The following is a 17677-nucleotide window of genomic DNA, read 5'->3' on the forward strand; positions in this document are numbered from 1 at the left end:
TCATTAATAGAAGAAAACAAGAACAACCCCAGGTTTCTGTTCAGCACTATAGCCAGGCTGACTAAGAGCCATAGTTCTGTTGAGCCTAGTTTTCCCTCAACTCTGAGCAGCAATGACTTCATGACTTTCTTTATGAATAAAATTGTAGCTATTAGAGAAAGAATTCTGCAGATCCTCCCCCCAAATATTACAGAGGGATCTTCAAGTACAGCAGTGCTAGAGTCATCGATAAGGCCCCAAACCCTGTTAGGTTGCTTTTTACCCATAGATCTCTCTGAGCTAACTTCAGTTATTACCTCATCTAAACTAACAACTTGTCTGCTAGACCCTATTCCAACTAAGCTGCTCAAGGAAGCTTTACCCTTAATAGATACGTTCGTGTTAGATATCATAAATCTATCTTTAGAAACAGGCTATGTACCACAGGCCTATAAGGTAGCTGTAATTAAACCATTACTTAAAAAACCCTGTCTTGACCCAGGTGTTTTAGCCAATTACAGACCAATATCTAATCTCCCCTTTATTTCTAAAATAATTGAAAAAGTAGTCGCAAAACAATTATGTGATCACCTTCATAGGAATAATTTGTATGAAGAGTTTCAGTCAGGATTTAGAGTTCATCATAGTACAGAAACAGCACTGGTAAAAGTCACCAACGATCTTCTCATGGCCTCAGATACTGGACTCATCTCTATACTTCTTCTGTTAGATCTTAGTGCTGCATTTGATACCATTGATCATAACATTTTATTACAGAGACTGGAACATGAAAATGGAATTACAGGAACTGCACTAGGTTGGTTTAAATCTTATCTATCTGATAGATTTCAATTTGTTCATGTTAATGATGAATCCTCCATGCACACAAAGGTTAGCTATGGAGTTCCACAAGGCTCTGTGTTAGGACCAATACTTTTTACTTTATATATGTCTCCTTTAGGCAACATTATTAGAAAACACTCCATAAATTTCCAATGTTATGCTGATGATACCCAGCTATATTTATCTATGGAACCAGATGAAAATAATCAGTTAATAAAGCTTCAAGCCCACAAGACATAAAGGCCTGGATGTCCCACAATTTTTTACTTTTAAACTCAGGCAAAACTGAAGTCATAGTATTTGGGCCCAAAAATCTCAGAGATATAATGTCCAACCATATTATTACACTAGATTACATAAGTCTGGCCTCCAGTACTACTGCAAGGAACCTTGGAGTTATTTTTGATCAGGATCTGTCCTTTAACTCACATATAAAACAAATCTCTAGAACAGCCTTCTTCCACCTACGGAACATTGCCAAAATTAGGAGCATCCTGTCTCAAAGTGATGCCGAAAAACTGGTCCATGCATTTGTTACCTCTAGGTTGGACTACTGTAATTCCCTACTTTCAGGATGCCCCAGTAACTCCCTAAAGAGCCTGCAATTAATCCAAAATGCTGCAGCAAGAGTGCTGTCTGGAACTAGCAAGAGAGATCATATTTCACCTTCACTAGCTTCTCTCCATTGGCTTCCCATTAAATGTAGAATAGAATTTAAAACCCTGCTTCTTACATATAAAGCTCTGAATGGTCAGGCTCCATCATATTTAGAAGACCTCATAGCACCATATCATCCCAGTAGACCACTTCGCTCTCAGAATGCAGGCCTACTTGTGGTTCCCAGAATTTCCAAAAGTAGAATGGGAGGTAGAGCCTTTAGCTATCAAGCTCCTCTCCTGTGGGACCAGCTCCCAGTTCAGATTCGGGAAGCAGACACCCTCTCTACTTTTAAGTCTAGGCTTAAAACCTTCCTCTTTAATAAAGCATATAGTTAGTTATAGTTATGCTGCCATAGGCTTAGACTGCTGGGGGACCCACCCCCTGATGCACTGAGGTCCTTTCCTCCTCTTGACCATCTCTCCTCTCCTCTCACCCCACAATTGTCACCACTGTATGTCATTAACTCTGTGTGTTTTCTCCCGTAGTTGTCTTTGTCCTCCTCTGTCCCCCTCTCTCTGTCCCTTTCTGCAGGTGTCCCCCGGCTTTGAAGCTGTGTGTCTTCCAGCGTGCAGCTACTGGTCCTACCAATCTCCCCGATGTTTTGTTGTTGCTTTTTGTAGCTCTGTTCTTTTCTCTCTCCCCTTTCCACTCACCCCAACCGGTCGAGGCAGATGGCCGTCCACCCTGAGCCTGGTTCTGCTGGAGGTTTCTTCCGTTAAAGGGAGTTTTTCCTCTCCACTGTTGCCTATGGCTTGCTCCAGGGGGAATTGTTGGGTTCTCTTTATATATCTTTATAATCTTGACTTTATTCTGTAAAGTGCCCTGAGATGACTTTGTTGTGAATTGGCGCTATATAAATAAAGTTGAATTGAATTGAATTGTGGAACCAGCTCCCAGTTCAGATTCAGGAAGCAAACACCATCTCTACTTTTAAGTCTACACTTAAAACCTTCCTCTTTAATAAAGCTTATACTTAGTTATAGTTATGCTGCCATATGCTTAGACTGCTGGGGGACCCACCCCCCCGATGCACTGAGCTCCTTTCCACCTCTGGACCCTCCTGTCCTCTCACTACACAATTGTCACTACTGTATGCCATTAACTCTGTGTTTTTTCCCATAGTTGATGGGAGAACTTATACATCTTTATAATCTTGACTTTATTCTGTAAAGTTCCTTGAGATGATATAAATATAAATAAAGTTGAATTGAATTGAATTTCTTTAAATCAATCAACCCTCACTTTATTTCTCAACAGAACAGCAACAGAAACAGTTCTAGATGCCATTCTCCCATTTTTAGTTTTTTTTTATGCCAAAACCACAAAGAAACTTAGTGTATATCTACAATCACACACAGAGAGAGACATATACAGAGGACATGATTGTGACTATTATGTGTGTCTTTGTGTTATTTTAGTGTGCTCTTGTTTCATCTGGGGAACAATTTTAAGCTCTGACAGCCAACACAGTACTGCTGAGCTGTCTTTGTGTGTCTCTCCACCCAGGAGAGCAGTTTGTCATTGCCGTCTACCCAGACAGCTGGACAGCTGGGCTTAAACCCCTATGTGATGAAGCTGCATCTGGTGCTTATTAGTGTCAGGAATCAGCTCACAGTAACTTGTAACTAAAATAACACCTAACAGGACATAATAGATCCGATGTATTATAGATTTGATGTGATGTCTACTCTGAGGATTCCACATATTCAGTTCACTGCACTTTACTTTATTGTTAACTTTATTGGAGGCAGCTTTTTTTTACCTGAGTTGTTTTTGATTCACACTTTCATTTCCCTTCAATTCTATTAATTTCTTTACCTTTTTGATTTCTTTCATTGCTTCCTCATTCATAACATTATCTACCTTAGTCACCTATGTTAGTTACCTTACATTCCTATATTAGTCTGCTTTTTGTTTTCTCCTTGGTTTCACCATTTGCACTCTTGTTTTTCTATTTATCCTCTTTTTGTGTCACTTCCTACATTTTATCCCACTAAGACCGCTTTGTTGGCTTTAGGGTGTGGGTTATCTCTCCCACTCCTCCACCATCCTATTTAAGTAGTTGTTCTCTGCCTTTGAACAGTATCACTAACACTGCTAAATTGAGCTAGAATGTTCTCAAACAAAGTTGTTTAATATGAATTCTTGTGTTTCTCGATACAGCTCTTCCATGTGGCCTACGTGCTAATAAAGTTTGCCAACTCTCCCCGTCCAGACCTCTGGGTTCTGGAAAGATCCACCGATTTTGGTCAGACCTACCAACCCTGGCAATATTTTGCCTGTGAGTAGAAGAACACAGACACATTAGTTATACATTACATCCATCCATGTGTTTGACTCCAGATGTCTGGTTGTTAGGATCAAAGTGAATTAGATTCCATCAGCATAACTTCATGCTTTCCTAACATCCCCCAGGGCTGGAGTTAGTTCCCCCTCTGATGTCAGAGTCAAACTGCAGCCCTGAGGACAGGCAACAGTTTAGTTATTTTTTGGGTTGATGTTGTCAGCTATGTTAGCTGTAAGTCCAGGTGGGCTGTTTCGGGGGGGATTCCAAGCATTTCTCCCAACATGTTACAGCTTGAAGTTTACTTGAGTTAAAAAAGACATGCCATTTCAGTTTAGGGGAATGCAAATTTAACCCTAAATAAATAAATAAAATCTAATATAATAAAAATATATAATAAAAATATAATAACAGGACATTCACCTAGTAATAATGTTTGGTCATCATCTAAAATGGTCAAGGAGTGTATTTTAAAAAGTAAAATAATGAAAACTAAATCTGTGCTAAAGTTTTCATCCCCCAAGGTAATTAAAAATTAACTTAATTTATTCCCGATGAAGAAACATTTGTAATAGCTAATTGTGCAATGAATATGATGTTGACAATATGATGTTATATATATATATATATATATAGAGAGAGAGAGAGAGAGAGAGAGAGAGAAAGGTCTGTGTGTGTGTGTGTGTGTGTTCCTACATAATGAGCTGGCACTAATAGCTTTAGTAATTCAGTAATGCTAATTACTAAAGCTGTCCTAAATGGCAGTAGCAGCTACATTTAATGTTGATGGCCTGATAAATGACGCTAGATGGAGGAATGAATATACAGAATAGCATTTTTACACAGTATAGAAGCTTTATTGGCTTCTATAGCCGTAGTATCCATCTCTCAATATACTTACACACAGTAACAACATATACCACTATGCCACTATGACTGAGTCATGATAGATCTTAAAATTTCCTCCCCCCCAAATAAAAGCGAAACAGTAAGACTAGTCAAAGAAGCCAAGACACAATGATGACATTGTAGGGATCTTAGGCATACATGGTTGATCGGCTTTACAAATAAGCATTTGTTCACATTGATATGGGGGATAAATCAGAATACGTTTTACAGTAGTGTGAGGTATACAGGGTAAATGTAGTTATTGGAAGCTGAGGACTGTTATACATGCTGTTGTAAACTTCCAGCGTAGTTGTTTTAAAGGAGGACCTCTTCCAGACCAAGACCATCCTCTGATTATCACACTGAGACGTGTCATTTAAAAAAGTTTATCATAAGGGGACATTCACACGTTCACACTTATGTTTGTTACTAATTGCAACTTTCGGGTTTTCTTTTCCCCCTTCTCTCTTCTTTGTAATCTTTCCGTCTTTGTGTGTTTGTGTATGTGTGTGTAGCCTCCAAGAGAGACTGTATTGAGCGTTTTGGACAGAGAACCATTGAGAGAATCAACAATGATGGCGACATCATCTGCACCACTGAATATTCACGTATAGTCCCACTGGAAAATGGAGAGGTACGTGTGTAACTTAAAATAACTTATTATCAAAATTTATATTTTCTTTCTTCCATCTCTGAACTTCCTGTGACCTATGAACTCTCTTATGGACCCGTCTTACGTGTTAAGCATGATGTATAGCTCACAAATGCTTAGGGCATACAATTATTGCATACATAACATTATCATATAGTTCATTCTATAATATTTTGTAGAACTGACCATGCTTATCTTAAAACAACAAATACATTACATGACATGCTTTTAAAAGAAGACAGCATTCCAAGGCTGAATTTGTTGTTATTAATGATGTTAGAAAACTCAGGTGCCTTTTACTATTCTAGAAATCTTAGCTAGAACTTTTATGTTGGCTCACCGGTACAGACTTTAGGAACTTTTCAGGAAAAACAATCCTGCAAGTACTACATGCGCCTTTATATCATACGGTATTGTGTATATTTCATGGTTCACTTAATACTTTTAATATCATGCCTCCTATGCTTACTGCACTTTCCCGAGCTCTAATGTGTATCCACACTGGTTAGTTAGCTGATAATGCCTTCTCTCCTCCTCCTGCTGTCAGATTGTCGTGTCCTTGGTGAATGGTCGCCCTGGGGCTTTAAACTTCTCCTACTCACCAGTGTTGAGGGAGTTCACCAAGGCCACAAACATCAGGCTCCGCTTCCTGAGAACCAACACGCTGCTGGGACACCTGATGGGCAAGGCGCTCCGTGACCCCACCGTCACCCGCAGGGTGAGACACAATAAATCATCATTTACACAACAATTTTGCAATTTCATAAAATGTAATATTTAATAAATTTAATAAAAATAAATTTTACATTGTATCTTCTCTTCCCTAGCTTTTAAATAGCTGTAATGTGGAAAAAAAAGAATCTTTTTACAACTTTTAACGTCAATGTCATACTTCTTCAGTAATTAAACTAATCAAAGCAAAGATTTTTAATGGCAGGCAACTTTATCAAATAAATCCTATGACATGTCCTATGAGTTATTTTTTCCATATGTACATTTCCCCACAAAGAACTCAACATTTTTGGTATTTTATTGATATACAATATGAAGATTTTCACTAGAATTTAAAGAAATACATTGACATTTTGAGAAGATCAATACCAGACTCATATCAGGAGCTTTTCTCAGCAAAAAGACCTCTGAGAAAATAATGAGACACAGTATGTGAGAATTGGAAGTGTTGGTAGGTCTGAGTGAAAGATGTAGTACTTTTAGTGAAGAATTTCTTTAGGCTAATACTTTCACTTTTATTTAAGTATTGGGTTTGTCTACTTTTACTACCGCTGCACTGATTTTATCACTATTTGCTTTTGGGCCTGTGTAGATTCAGACTGATCAGACTAGGCATGCTGACCCTGGTCCTCCATGACAATATTAAGACCACCAGTCTTAATGTTGTTGCTGATCAGTGTATATGTAAAATAATAACTGATGTTGTGTTCTGTTGTATGCAGTACTACTACAGTATCAAAGACATCAGTATTGGGGGACGCTGTGTGTGCAACGGACACGCTGAGGCCTGCAATGCCAAGGACCCCAATGACCCCTACAAGTAAGTAGCTAATTCTCCACAGTCTTCAAAAGACCAATATATTTCACACAGACCAAAACATACATTTAGGATTTAACGAGTTCTGGCATACATTGAGAGCACAATGAAGGTCAACACAATGAAGGACCTAAACATACCTCAAACACTACAGCCAACAGCTAATTAACGATAGAAAGAGAAAGCAGAAGACCCATGTATTTGGATATACAAACTATGAACAAAACAATGTTTGCAACAACGGTTTATTACTATTGTTAATAAAGGATAAGAAGTTTTCAATTGTAAAGTTATTAACACTACTGTTGTTGTTGGCACTTGGTCTTGTGCATTGATAAACAGCTAATCTGAGTGGTCTATATCAGCGGGACCACCGCTGATTCAATATGGTGAATAGACAAAAAAAACATCCAACAGTTCCCACCAGTGCTCTGGTGCGGAACACTTTACGATGGACGCTCACTGATCGCTCAACATTGTGGTGTTTTACAGCATCTAGTTTACTCTATTGCAAATTAGAGGCCAACTTACACTTGTGTTACCATAGTAACCTAAGGTGTCTGGTGGCACTCAGAAGCAGGCACTTTGATTTCTGTAAGCTAGTAACTGCTTAGTAGCCAGAAGTTTTTAACTGGAGTAAAGGAAAATAAGTAATTTAATGTTGTGTGGTCAGCGATATTTATAGTTTGAATACATTTTTATTTGCGTAGTTCAGTAGTTGAGAGTGATAGTAAATTGATTTGTGCAAAAGATAAAGATAGACGCATGTCTCTCTGTAGAATGACTGACAGTAAACTGTTGATCAGAATTATGTTGGAAGAGTCGTTTCATAAAGTTCTATGAGATCCTTGTTGTTTTTGGCTCTGTTAGCTCAACACACTGTAACATGGAAATAAATGCGATAGAGGCCAGATTGAGGTGGTTTGGACATTTGGACGTTTGGACAGATTTATGGATGTAGTAAGAGAGGACATGAAGTTAGTTAGTGTGAGAGAAGAGGATGCAGAGGACAGGGTTGGATGGAGCCACATTATTCGCTGTGTCGACCCCTGAAAGGGAACAGCCCAAAGGAAAAGAAGAAGACCGATAAGAGAATACAGGCGCAGCATTCACACTAGAATATTGCACAGTGGGAACACATAAGCAAATACACCGTTTGCTAAATGCTTCCCAGCTGTTTTCAAATGGTTGAAAAAATGTTTTCACCAATATTGTTTCTGTCTCAGTGGGTTTGTGCAGCTTATTTGGGAGAAACAGCTGGAGGTAGAGGAAGAATATTTTGATTACACCATACTTAGTACAAATAAACTTCCTGTGTTTTATTTAGTGAGTGAGTTTGCTGAGGTGAGGTGTTAAAACATGTGCATGTGTGTGTGTGAATTTCCAAATTCTGTTATGAAAAGGGGAAGTGGTCAGTGTGTGTTTAATTTAATAATAGGTGTGAATGTTTGTGACTGTGAGTGTGTAACAGCTGCAGTACCTGGAGGCTATACAGTAAGTTATCATTAGTGTGTCAAAGCCAACATGAGTCATATAAACACACACACAAAGCCATGAACAATCTCATATCCACTTATTTGTTCTCTGCCTGCCATGATATATGCAGAAATGTACACACTCCATTCTGTTTGTTATATGTCTCAAATTTCTCTGTCACACACGCAATTCCATGTGCATTAACACATACTCGCACAGACTTGTTGAAAGTATACTTTAATAACAAGTGTTGGGAATTTGAGAGGAAAGGAGGGATTTTAGAAGGAGGGAAGAGGATGAGGGAGGGCTGCTGGTGGTTAAGTCAGAGTATGATACACAGGGGAAGCAAATATGCTGTTCATGAGGTGTTTAACTCCAACCAAGCAGACATTACTAAATAGACATTACTAGATAGAAACGAGCTGTCATAGTGTCATATACAACAAAGAAAATATTTAATTTTGCACAACTAAACTGAGAGCAAGTAAATTTATTTAATGATTGGTAAATTGATTCATCAGCCAGGGGTTTTAGATCATTCACAGAGCAGCTTATTCCAGAAGTATTATTTGACATTATAAATATTCATTTATTTTCGCATTGTTTATAAAAACACTTGTTTTTCTTACACTTTGGCATTAAAGATGGCTGTAAAAACTACAGTACCCATAATCATGAGACGGGAATAAGAGCAATAGCAAATTAAGAATCTTTTGTCAGAGCATGTAATAACAACATGCTGACATGGTGGAGCATTGGTTAACACTGAATTTATTTCATGGTGATTGTAAAGTGGACAGACATGCAAAGTATGTCAAAGTGAATGTTGATTGGAATTAAATAAAACCAGTGAGAAACATGCTTTTTCAGTGAATATGACCTTGAACATTTTAGTAATGTCATCACTTCATCATTTTACCCTATTAGTATAAAATGCATTGACAATAATGTATGAATCGTTGAGAAATGGCCACAAACATGTTTCTGTAATGAAATTGTCTCTAGGTGATTCAGAGATATTATGTTGACAAGAACAGGATATATGTGAAGTCACAGTGACTTTTCCCCAAAATCTAATCAGTTCAGCTTTGACTCCAAGTAAAGTGGAATTTGCGAAAAATTCCGAAAAGCAGTTCTTTCAATATCATGTTCACAGAATCAGAAGGATGAACAACCTGTAAAAGGGATGCATCTGCTCACAACTGTCACCAGGGCATAGACATAAGAAAAGCAAATGCAACATACAAATGAAACATTTCATCATAAAGACTCATAGATCAGACAAGTAATTTAAATTGTATTTTGTCCCTGGAGGCCTCCTCTGCTTTTATAAATCAAAATGACAGAGTCTGTAAAGGAAAAATCAGTTCTGGGCTCTGGTGGTGGGTCACAGGTATGCAGAGCTGTGTTATTACAGGCCTCAAGCCAACAGACGGAGAAATGAGGAGAGAGACAGAACGTCAATTTCCTCAGACTTCTAATTTTCTTTTTTACTGTTTTTGCTGTTGCCTACCACAGTTGATTTTATATACTTGGCTATGACTTTGATACTAGTAGATGTGATGATCATGTCTTAGTGTTATGACAGAATTCCTGCATGTGAGATCTCAGAGTTGTTTGGTTTTGCTGGATTTGCTGTCAGTAGTTTGGACTTTTATATATTCATGCTTTGCCAAGTTTGCTATATACAGGTGTTGTCACTGACCTTTTAAAGAAAAAAAAAACACAGATTTTTCATTTTGAGTCAAATTAATTGACTTTGAGGATCATCAGGACCATGAACTGTATGTGCTATGGAAACTATGCTGACTATGAAGATGTTTGCATTTTAACCATGAATGTTTTTTCTTTTTTGCAATATTTGACTATTTAAACAAACTTAGTAAGAAGCAGCACGTCACTCTGTCGTTGTGCCTTTGATTCTGCTCTGCCCTGCTGATATTATCAGTGCAACCATAGGTCGAATCTTTCGGTCACCTACTACCTTTAAACACTGACCTTCAATCAGGAGACGTGTTGTCAACTGTAACACTGGATGTCACAGTGTTAAACAAAGTCCAGCATTAATGATCAAGCATAAGCGCACTGCTCTGCATTCCTTTGCTCTGGCTCAAAGCAGAAAGAGTATTTCAAATCGCTTGATGAGCTCAGGAGGAATTTATTTAATATATCGTCATCCTGTGTTCTCATCGATCAACACCTGCATGCATGAAACAAGTCTAACAGTAACTGCATGAGCCAAGTTCTTCTTGAACCTTTATTTATGCACTTGAAGAATATGTGGAACTTTACAATAAATATTTAAAACCCCATGATCGATCCACACCCTGATCTGTTTTTCTGACTGTTTAAAATATCAAAATTCTCTCAGAGTCACATATTTCCATCCACTGTCTTATCACAGCTTTGTTTAAATGGCAGCTACAAAGCAGAAATTATAGTGAAAGGGTACTTTAGACAGAATGAAGGACTCATCTAACAGTTATTGCTTTCTCCAATAATGTTAATAATTCTTTTTATGTGTGAAATACACATTCTGCAAAACTGTCCATTTTTGTAACAGCTGTTTCTAAATTTGAGATCCATTCTCTCTCTCTTAATATTATTTGTCTTTATGGCTTCTTTAAGGCTAAGAAATGTGTTAGCTTTCAGTAAAATATGTCTGGATGGTTTATTAACAAACTCTTGCCTGTACCGTCCACTTTCTATTTCCTGTTTCTTTTCTTCCTTCTTAACCTTCTGGGGATTTGAGGAATTATTTGCTGCCACATCTGTTTAAAAATAAGTAGGGGTGAGGTTATTTAGAGATTATAGAGAGAGTATGGAGAATAACAACAGAAAATTTGAATTATTTGTTTTCAGAAAAAAGTAGACAAAGACAACAGGCTTGTACATTTCAAAGTGATGTAAAGATGGCTGCTCTCTTGAAAAGATGAAATTTCCAACTTAATTGGAAACTGATTTTTGTCTATACTTCAATTTAATTTCATTAAATAGAGTGTGAAATAGTACATTTCCAATATAAACTCAAAATGTCTCCATATATTTACAAGTAATATTAACTCATAACACAAGTGTCAAATGCATCTCCTTCCTCCTTTTTCTTATTGTCCCAACACTTCACTGAATCGAAAACGTGTGTTGTATCCTGCATGTCAACAGTTAAGACCAGCCGTGCTAATGATTAAACCACATGTAGCTTCACCTTGCTGAGCTCTGATCTTGAACTAAAGGTGATGCAGCATAGTGATACCAAATGGTGCTGAACAGAACAAGTCATGGCCAAGCAGCCAGATGGTAACAATGTGATCCAACATGATGTGGGCACATGGTCCTAATTTGACGTAAAATGTTCTAAAACAGTTTTAAATTATTTACCTAATTATTTGTTTCTTGTTACTCAGTGTAAGTACGATAAGAAAATAAGCTTTTTTCTGTTAAACCTCCATGTTATAAACATGATGACATCTACAGTATAAATACATTCAGTGAAAGGAGAGCACAGACATTTACAGTTCAGTGTATACAGCATCAGGGGGATTTATATCAGTGCCCAAGATATCTTCAACAAATAAACGTCCATGGCTTTTATTCCAATAATCTTCTAAAATCCTCTGAAACCAAACTCCATAAATGATCCTAGTGCACATTGACGTTGACTGTATTGTGTGTTTTTCTCTGCATTGGCCTACAGACTCTGTGTGTTAAACTGCTATACATTATCATGACAGTATAAACACTTCCTGCAGTCGCAGTATAAATATCTACCTCAGGTTGCATGGAAGGTGCCAGGAAGAGATTGAAGAATGCTTGCTGAAAACTGAACCATGTACTTTAGGCTTAGTTGAATTACACATAATTGAGTTTTGGAAGATATTTTTTTTGCAGGTCTTACTAGTTCTGCAGTAAACTGTAGTGTTTGAACATTAGTTTGAACCTAAAAGTAGCAGAATGGTGGTAAAATTGCAATTAAAACATTTCTCTACAGTTTGCAGTTTGAGCGTACTTTTAAGGGTTGAGGTCTTAGTCTTAGTTGTATAAGAATCATCTTAGGCAAAAAGAATTCACTCTATCACTGAACACAAGGGCATAGTGTTCATCCAAGGAACAGCTTAGAAATACATTACTGCAAATACTGACAGATGCACAGAGGAGGTGAGGTTAAGTTGATTTTCCAAAGATTCCTGCTTTATGTGAAACAACTACCTGACAGAATGTGTGAGGCTGACCTCCGCTCTGCTCAGTGTTTATGAGAATACACTCTTATACAGATCTGGCTCTTGGAGAGTTATTGTACTATCTGTCTTTGGGACAGTTGATCTCAAAGTGTGTGTTCTTGAGAACTCAAAGGCACGAGAGGATAGTCTCAAAACTCAATTAACATGATATTTATGGGGAGATCCAAAGTCCATTCACGTTTAAAGGAAACAAAGAGATAATGCCCCAAGGTGTTTGTCCTCAGAAACATTATTTATTCACAAAATGCCTCGTAGAAGTCTAAATAAGCCACGTTGCCCGATTAGGAGAGAAAACTGATTACTCTGAGTAGCCTGTTTACTTAAGTGCATGTAAGCACATTCCCTGACTGACCTTCTCTTCTGGCATCAGGAGATGACGAACCCAGCAAGCTGATTCTGGGGTTGTCTAGTTTTGACTAGTATTTGAACAGAGGCTGTGCTATGTTTCTTACAGATATTTTTGGGCATGTCTGCATTTATTTGACTTTTACTTAAGGAAGAAAACAGGAAATGCGCCTGAAGAAACAGGGTAAGACACTAAGCAAAGATCCTGAGCTGGATTCAAACCCAGGACTCTGTGGGTACATAGCATGCATTGCAACCATTTAGCTACCAGGGCACACTATGGACTAGCTTATTTTGAGTAAATTTGGAGAAATTCAAGGGTTGAACTACCTTATCATATGTGGTTGAGTTGCTTTTCTGTCCGTAGCTACTTATTTCTTGCACATTTCTCATATAACAAAAGGTTTGTACAGGGGTTTGAAAGTCATAATGTAGTTTTATTGACAAAACAAACCTTTAGCTTGTAGTTTGTGCACATCTACGTTTCACCTATTCCTCCAGATCCAGTTTGAGTCATTTGCTCAGAGAATTGGATAAGAATAGCAGTTGTTATTTGATTTAAAAAAAATATTTTTTCACAATTCTGACTACTGTGAGTCTAGTCAAGTGGGTTTATTCTCACTGCCTGCTGTGTTTTGGTCACACTCCACAGGCAGCAGGTTTACAGACTAATCCGATTAAAAGCCAGGGTGAAGCAGTCAGCTGCTATAATAAAGGGAAAGATTAACTCTTTCATTGTTGGGGGTCCATTGCCACAAGCTCTCTTTGCCTTTTCTCTCTCCCTCCCTCTTTCAAGTGACACTAGCAGGTTAAGAAAAAGAATGTGAACTTTTAACGAAAGTTCAATTGATGTTTTACCCATAACACAATGAACTGAGATATGTACATACCGCCACAAATTTCACCTTGTTGTGCTGGCAGTGTGTCTAAACGTGTGTGTGTGTGTATAAAGGATAAATTATACTTCTCCATCGATACTTGGAAATATCAATGCAGAGCTACGCAGAAAAGTTGAGTTTCTAGCTAAATAAAAAATACATACCCACTAAAATCGTACTTTGATTAGAACAAAATAGAGTTCCACTTGAGTGTTTTGAGATATGTATTTAACCTCATAATGTTTTGTTTCCTAAAGGTAAAATTAAAAAAAGGAAAGTAGGAGAGGCTGGGTTTGATAGCATACTACACTTCACAAGGGACACAAACTATTTGGTTTATGGAAACTGAAATAGTATCACAATTTACCATTTGGTCTTTGAAATGGCATAAGTGGTATCACTTATCTTATGTGTCTGTGCAGTTTTTATAGTTTTCTTTACACATAGTAATATTGTTGTTTACAGGTTACAGTGTGACTGTCAACACAACACCTGTGGTGTGTCTTGTGACCAATGTTGCCCTGGATACAACCAGTTACCATGGAAACCTGCCACAACCTATAGTGCCAACGAGTGTGAACGTGAGTACAGCCACACAAAAGCACTTAGTGCAATTGCTTGTGCTCACACACACAGAAAGCTTTAACATCTTGTATTTAACATCTTTTAACCTATGTTTGTTTGCCTTAGACTAGTGTACATTTCACCAATCAGAAGCACTGCTTGTGCTAGAATGAGAGTAAATAAAAATGGTTGCCAGTAATTTCATTTACCTAAATGATTTTAGATTTTTTATTTTTTATTTATTTTTTTATTCAATTTTACATCGGAACCATTAAATGTAGAAATAATGTCCAGATTCATCTACATTTACTGATTCGAGATTTACATCTAAAAACTTTGTGCCATAAACAACATCTCTTTTTCCAGTGTGAGCCTGTCAGGTAAACTTGCTCTTATCAAAATTCTGGTTATATTTACATGTGAGAGACATCTGTTATCAAAACCAAAGTTATATTTAACAAGGAACAACATGGGGATTACAATGCCAATAGGGTCAGTAAAGGTCAACATGATAGGAACCAATCCACAGGAGTATGTTCTCCTGCAGCTACTGTGAGACTATAGTGAGCAGAACAGTATAGTGAATCTCCCCAAGGTCTGTCCAGATTCATTTCCTGCACCGTTTATTTGCGATACATGAGGACATAGCATACAAAACATTTCATTAACTAAGGAAAACAAGTATTATTTTCATGGAACAGCAACTCATAAACATACATTTAGTTTTGGAAGTAGGAGAATTTCCTCAATCAGTAAAAGCAATACTACCCCTCCTTTATATGGAAAACTACAAAGTTTAGATGAAATAGAAATAGAATAGAAAAGTCTCCAGTGGTCTATGAGGAAACATGACTATCAGAGTGGAGTAAGGTTTGCAGGATAAGGAGTGCTGGTTTATTCAGCCGGCACCTCTCAGGCGCTGAGGGGCAGATAAGTACCTAGAGCTTTATCAGGGTTTGACTGCTTCTGTATGAAGAGTAAAGGTTGGTCTAGGCTTAATGCATGTGTACTTCTCAAGCATACAATTCCTTTAATCTTAGGGTTAAGCTAAGAGGTGGATGGAATCTTTTTACAGTTACATGTGCTATACTAAGGTCAAGTTTGGTTCCTCTTTACTTATATATTAAAAGGAAGAGTCAGCTATAATGGCATAAAAACTAAATCCTTTGTTGTCATGTTCACTATTTGCCAATGTCGCTGCACCTAAACAGTAGGCGTTAGTTTAAACTTATTTTTGTAAACCAGCAAAATGTTCAGTTGTTCAGAGCTTTAGATATGCTGGAGGCGAGACAGGCAACCTTTTTTCCCTTGTTTCCAGCCTTCATGTTAAGCTAAGCAAAGTTAATCACCTGGTAGGTGCAGCTTCAGACTTAAAATTGTTTTCTGTATTTATCACCTTTTTGCAAAACATCTTTAAAGTAGTTGCCTACGAAAAGTAATTTTTTTGATCTTTGTGTTTTTTAACAACTGCCTTTAGATCTCTTTGCAAAGACAAAAGAGAAAGGTTCAGTGGTTAGATAGCAGCTGCAGACGGGTTTCTAATATGTATGTGCCATATGGTTTACAACACTGGTTAAAAGTTTTTGAACTGTTTTTAATGTTCTCTATTTCTGCATAAATGAGACAAATAAGACCTAAAACGTGGTAATGTGTTCCGTCAAGACAAAAAAATATGATGCCTATTAATTTATGTACTATGGAAATTTACACTATAGTAAATATTCGTGTGGCAAAAAAATGTGAGCCTCAAACCTCTCAACCTCATTATTCAGGCTTTATATTTGGGTTACCAGTCTTTTGCTACTGTTGCACCAAGATTCTGGAATGCTCTTCCAAGAGTAAGGGACTGCTGCATCAGTGGATATTTTTTAAAAACTTCTAAAAAACAGGCTTTTCCCAACTCTGAACATAAATTGAACGAGAATGCCTGAACTGCAGATAATCAGTTACTTTGAGTGATGTACATTTGTCTTTGTCTGTTGTCAATATTTGATGTGTTCTATTTTTGTCTGTTCTTATTTTATGTCCTGTGGTTTTTCTATTTTTTATTGTTTTCATGTGAAGCACTTTTTGAGCTCTTCTCTGTGAAAGGTGCTATACAAATCAATTTGACTTACTTACTTTTAGAGTCTCAAGGGTAGGTATGAAGGGATCAAATTTTACTGACCATCCTAGATCCACTCCAGTGTACTGAAACTCATCAAATGTCTATTCAGGAAATGATGATGCCTGTAAAGTTGGGATAATTACAGCTTGTCTGTATTTTAGTCTTGTTGGATTTGTTTGAAAGTGTGGTAAATGTGATGCTCAATTTCCTACACTTTAGGAACACCCTCGAGGAGGAAACAGGTTTTAAAGCAACAAATGTATTTGAAATTACTTCACAAAGGATCATGTCTGAGGTTGTTTCAAATGTGCCATGAACCTGTGAAGCATTTTGTGTCCGTTTTTCTTGTGGTGTTTCCTATTGCCTTCTGTATTGAATGTCATTGTCCCCTGTGGCGACCCCTGAACGGACAAGCCAAAAACCATTGAACTCATTCTATAGTTCAACAATTTGCCTTCTCTTATTTTATTTAAATCTGTCCATTCCATATAAAAATACATGCAAATCAACATTACCATACAATTTTTCAGAAATACATTTAAAATTCTTTGGGGAGTAGAAATAAAGTTTTTTTGAATATTGCTTCATATGGATCTCAATGTTTACTCACTAGCTGTTTCTAGAGCTTTTCACCAGAGATAGTTTTTCAACACAAACCTTCATTCTCAACATTATTTAGTTTGCATTATTATTATTAGTTTATTGGTCTTTGATTTGAAATAACTTGGTAAAATACCAACAGATAACAGATCACTGATATTTTTATATTTATTATTATATCTATATTATGAATCTGACTTATTTTTGTATTTTGATTTCAGCATGTAACTGTCACCGTCATTCATTTGACTGTTACTACGACCCAGAGGTGGATCATCGAAAAGACAGCATAGATATCAATGGACACCACCGTGGAGGAGGGGTCTGCCTTAACTGTCAGGTAACCAACATTGCTCTCAGTTGTAACTCTGTGTTTGCATAATTTACAACAGTGTAATACTGATATCCTGAATGTTGTTGGTCATCCAGAGTCGAAAGTTGAAATTAGTGATTGTTTGCGGTCATGATGAGGTAACTGTAATGAAACTTTATTTTCTCAGCATCACACCACAGGAGTCAACTGTGAACTCTGCATCCCCACTTACTACAGGTCACCTGACCACCCATTTGATTCCCCATTGGCCTGCGCACGTGAGTCACATTGTTTATGGCAT

At 37.3% G+C, this 17677-nt stretch overlaps 1 protein-coding gene across 3 annotated transcripts in view; it reads left to right on the top strand.

The window, feature by feature from the left end:
- Positions 1–17677, top strand: part of lama5 (laminin, alpha 5) — a 102441-nt gene that overhangs the window by 29644 nt on the left and 55120 nt on the right. For all 3 annotated transcript variants that reach the window (XM_067526106.1, XM_067526105.1, XM_067526107.1), the window contains exons 3-9: positions 3646–3763; positions 5170–5288; positions 5854–6024; positions 6761–6858; positions 14258–14373; positions 17285–17403; positions 17564–17654. In XM_067526106.1, the coding sequence (XP_067382207.1) occupies positions 3646–3763; positions 5170–5288; positions 5854–6024; positions 6761–6858; positions 14258–14373; positions 17285–17403; positions 17564–17654 (832 nt within the window). The remainder of the gene's footprint in view (positions 1–3645; positions 3764–5169; positions 5289–5853; positions 6025–6760; positions 6859–14257; positions 14374–17284; positions 17404–17563; positions 17655–17677) is intronic.

The sequence above is a fragment of the Channa argus genome, chromosome 13, assembly GCF_033026475.1.
Source record: "Channa argus isolate prfri chromosome 13, Channa argus male v1.0, whole genome shotgun sequence".
Taxonomy (NCBI): domain Eukaryota; kingdom Metazoa; phylum Chordata; class Actinopteri; order Anabantiformes; family Channidae; genus Channa; species Channa argus.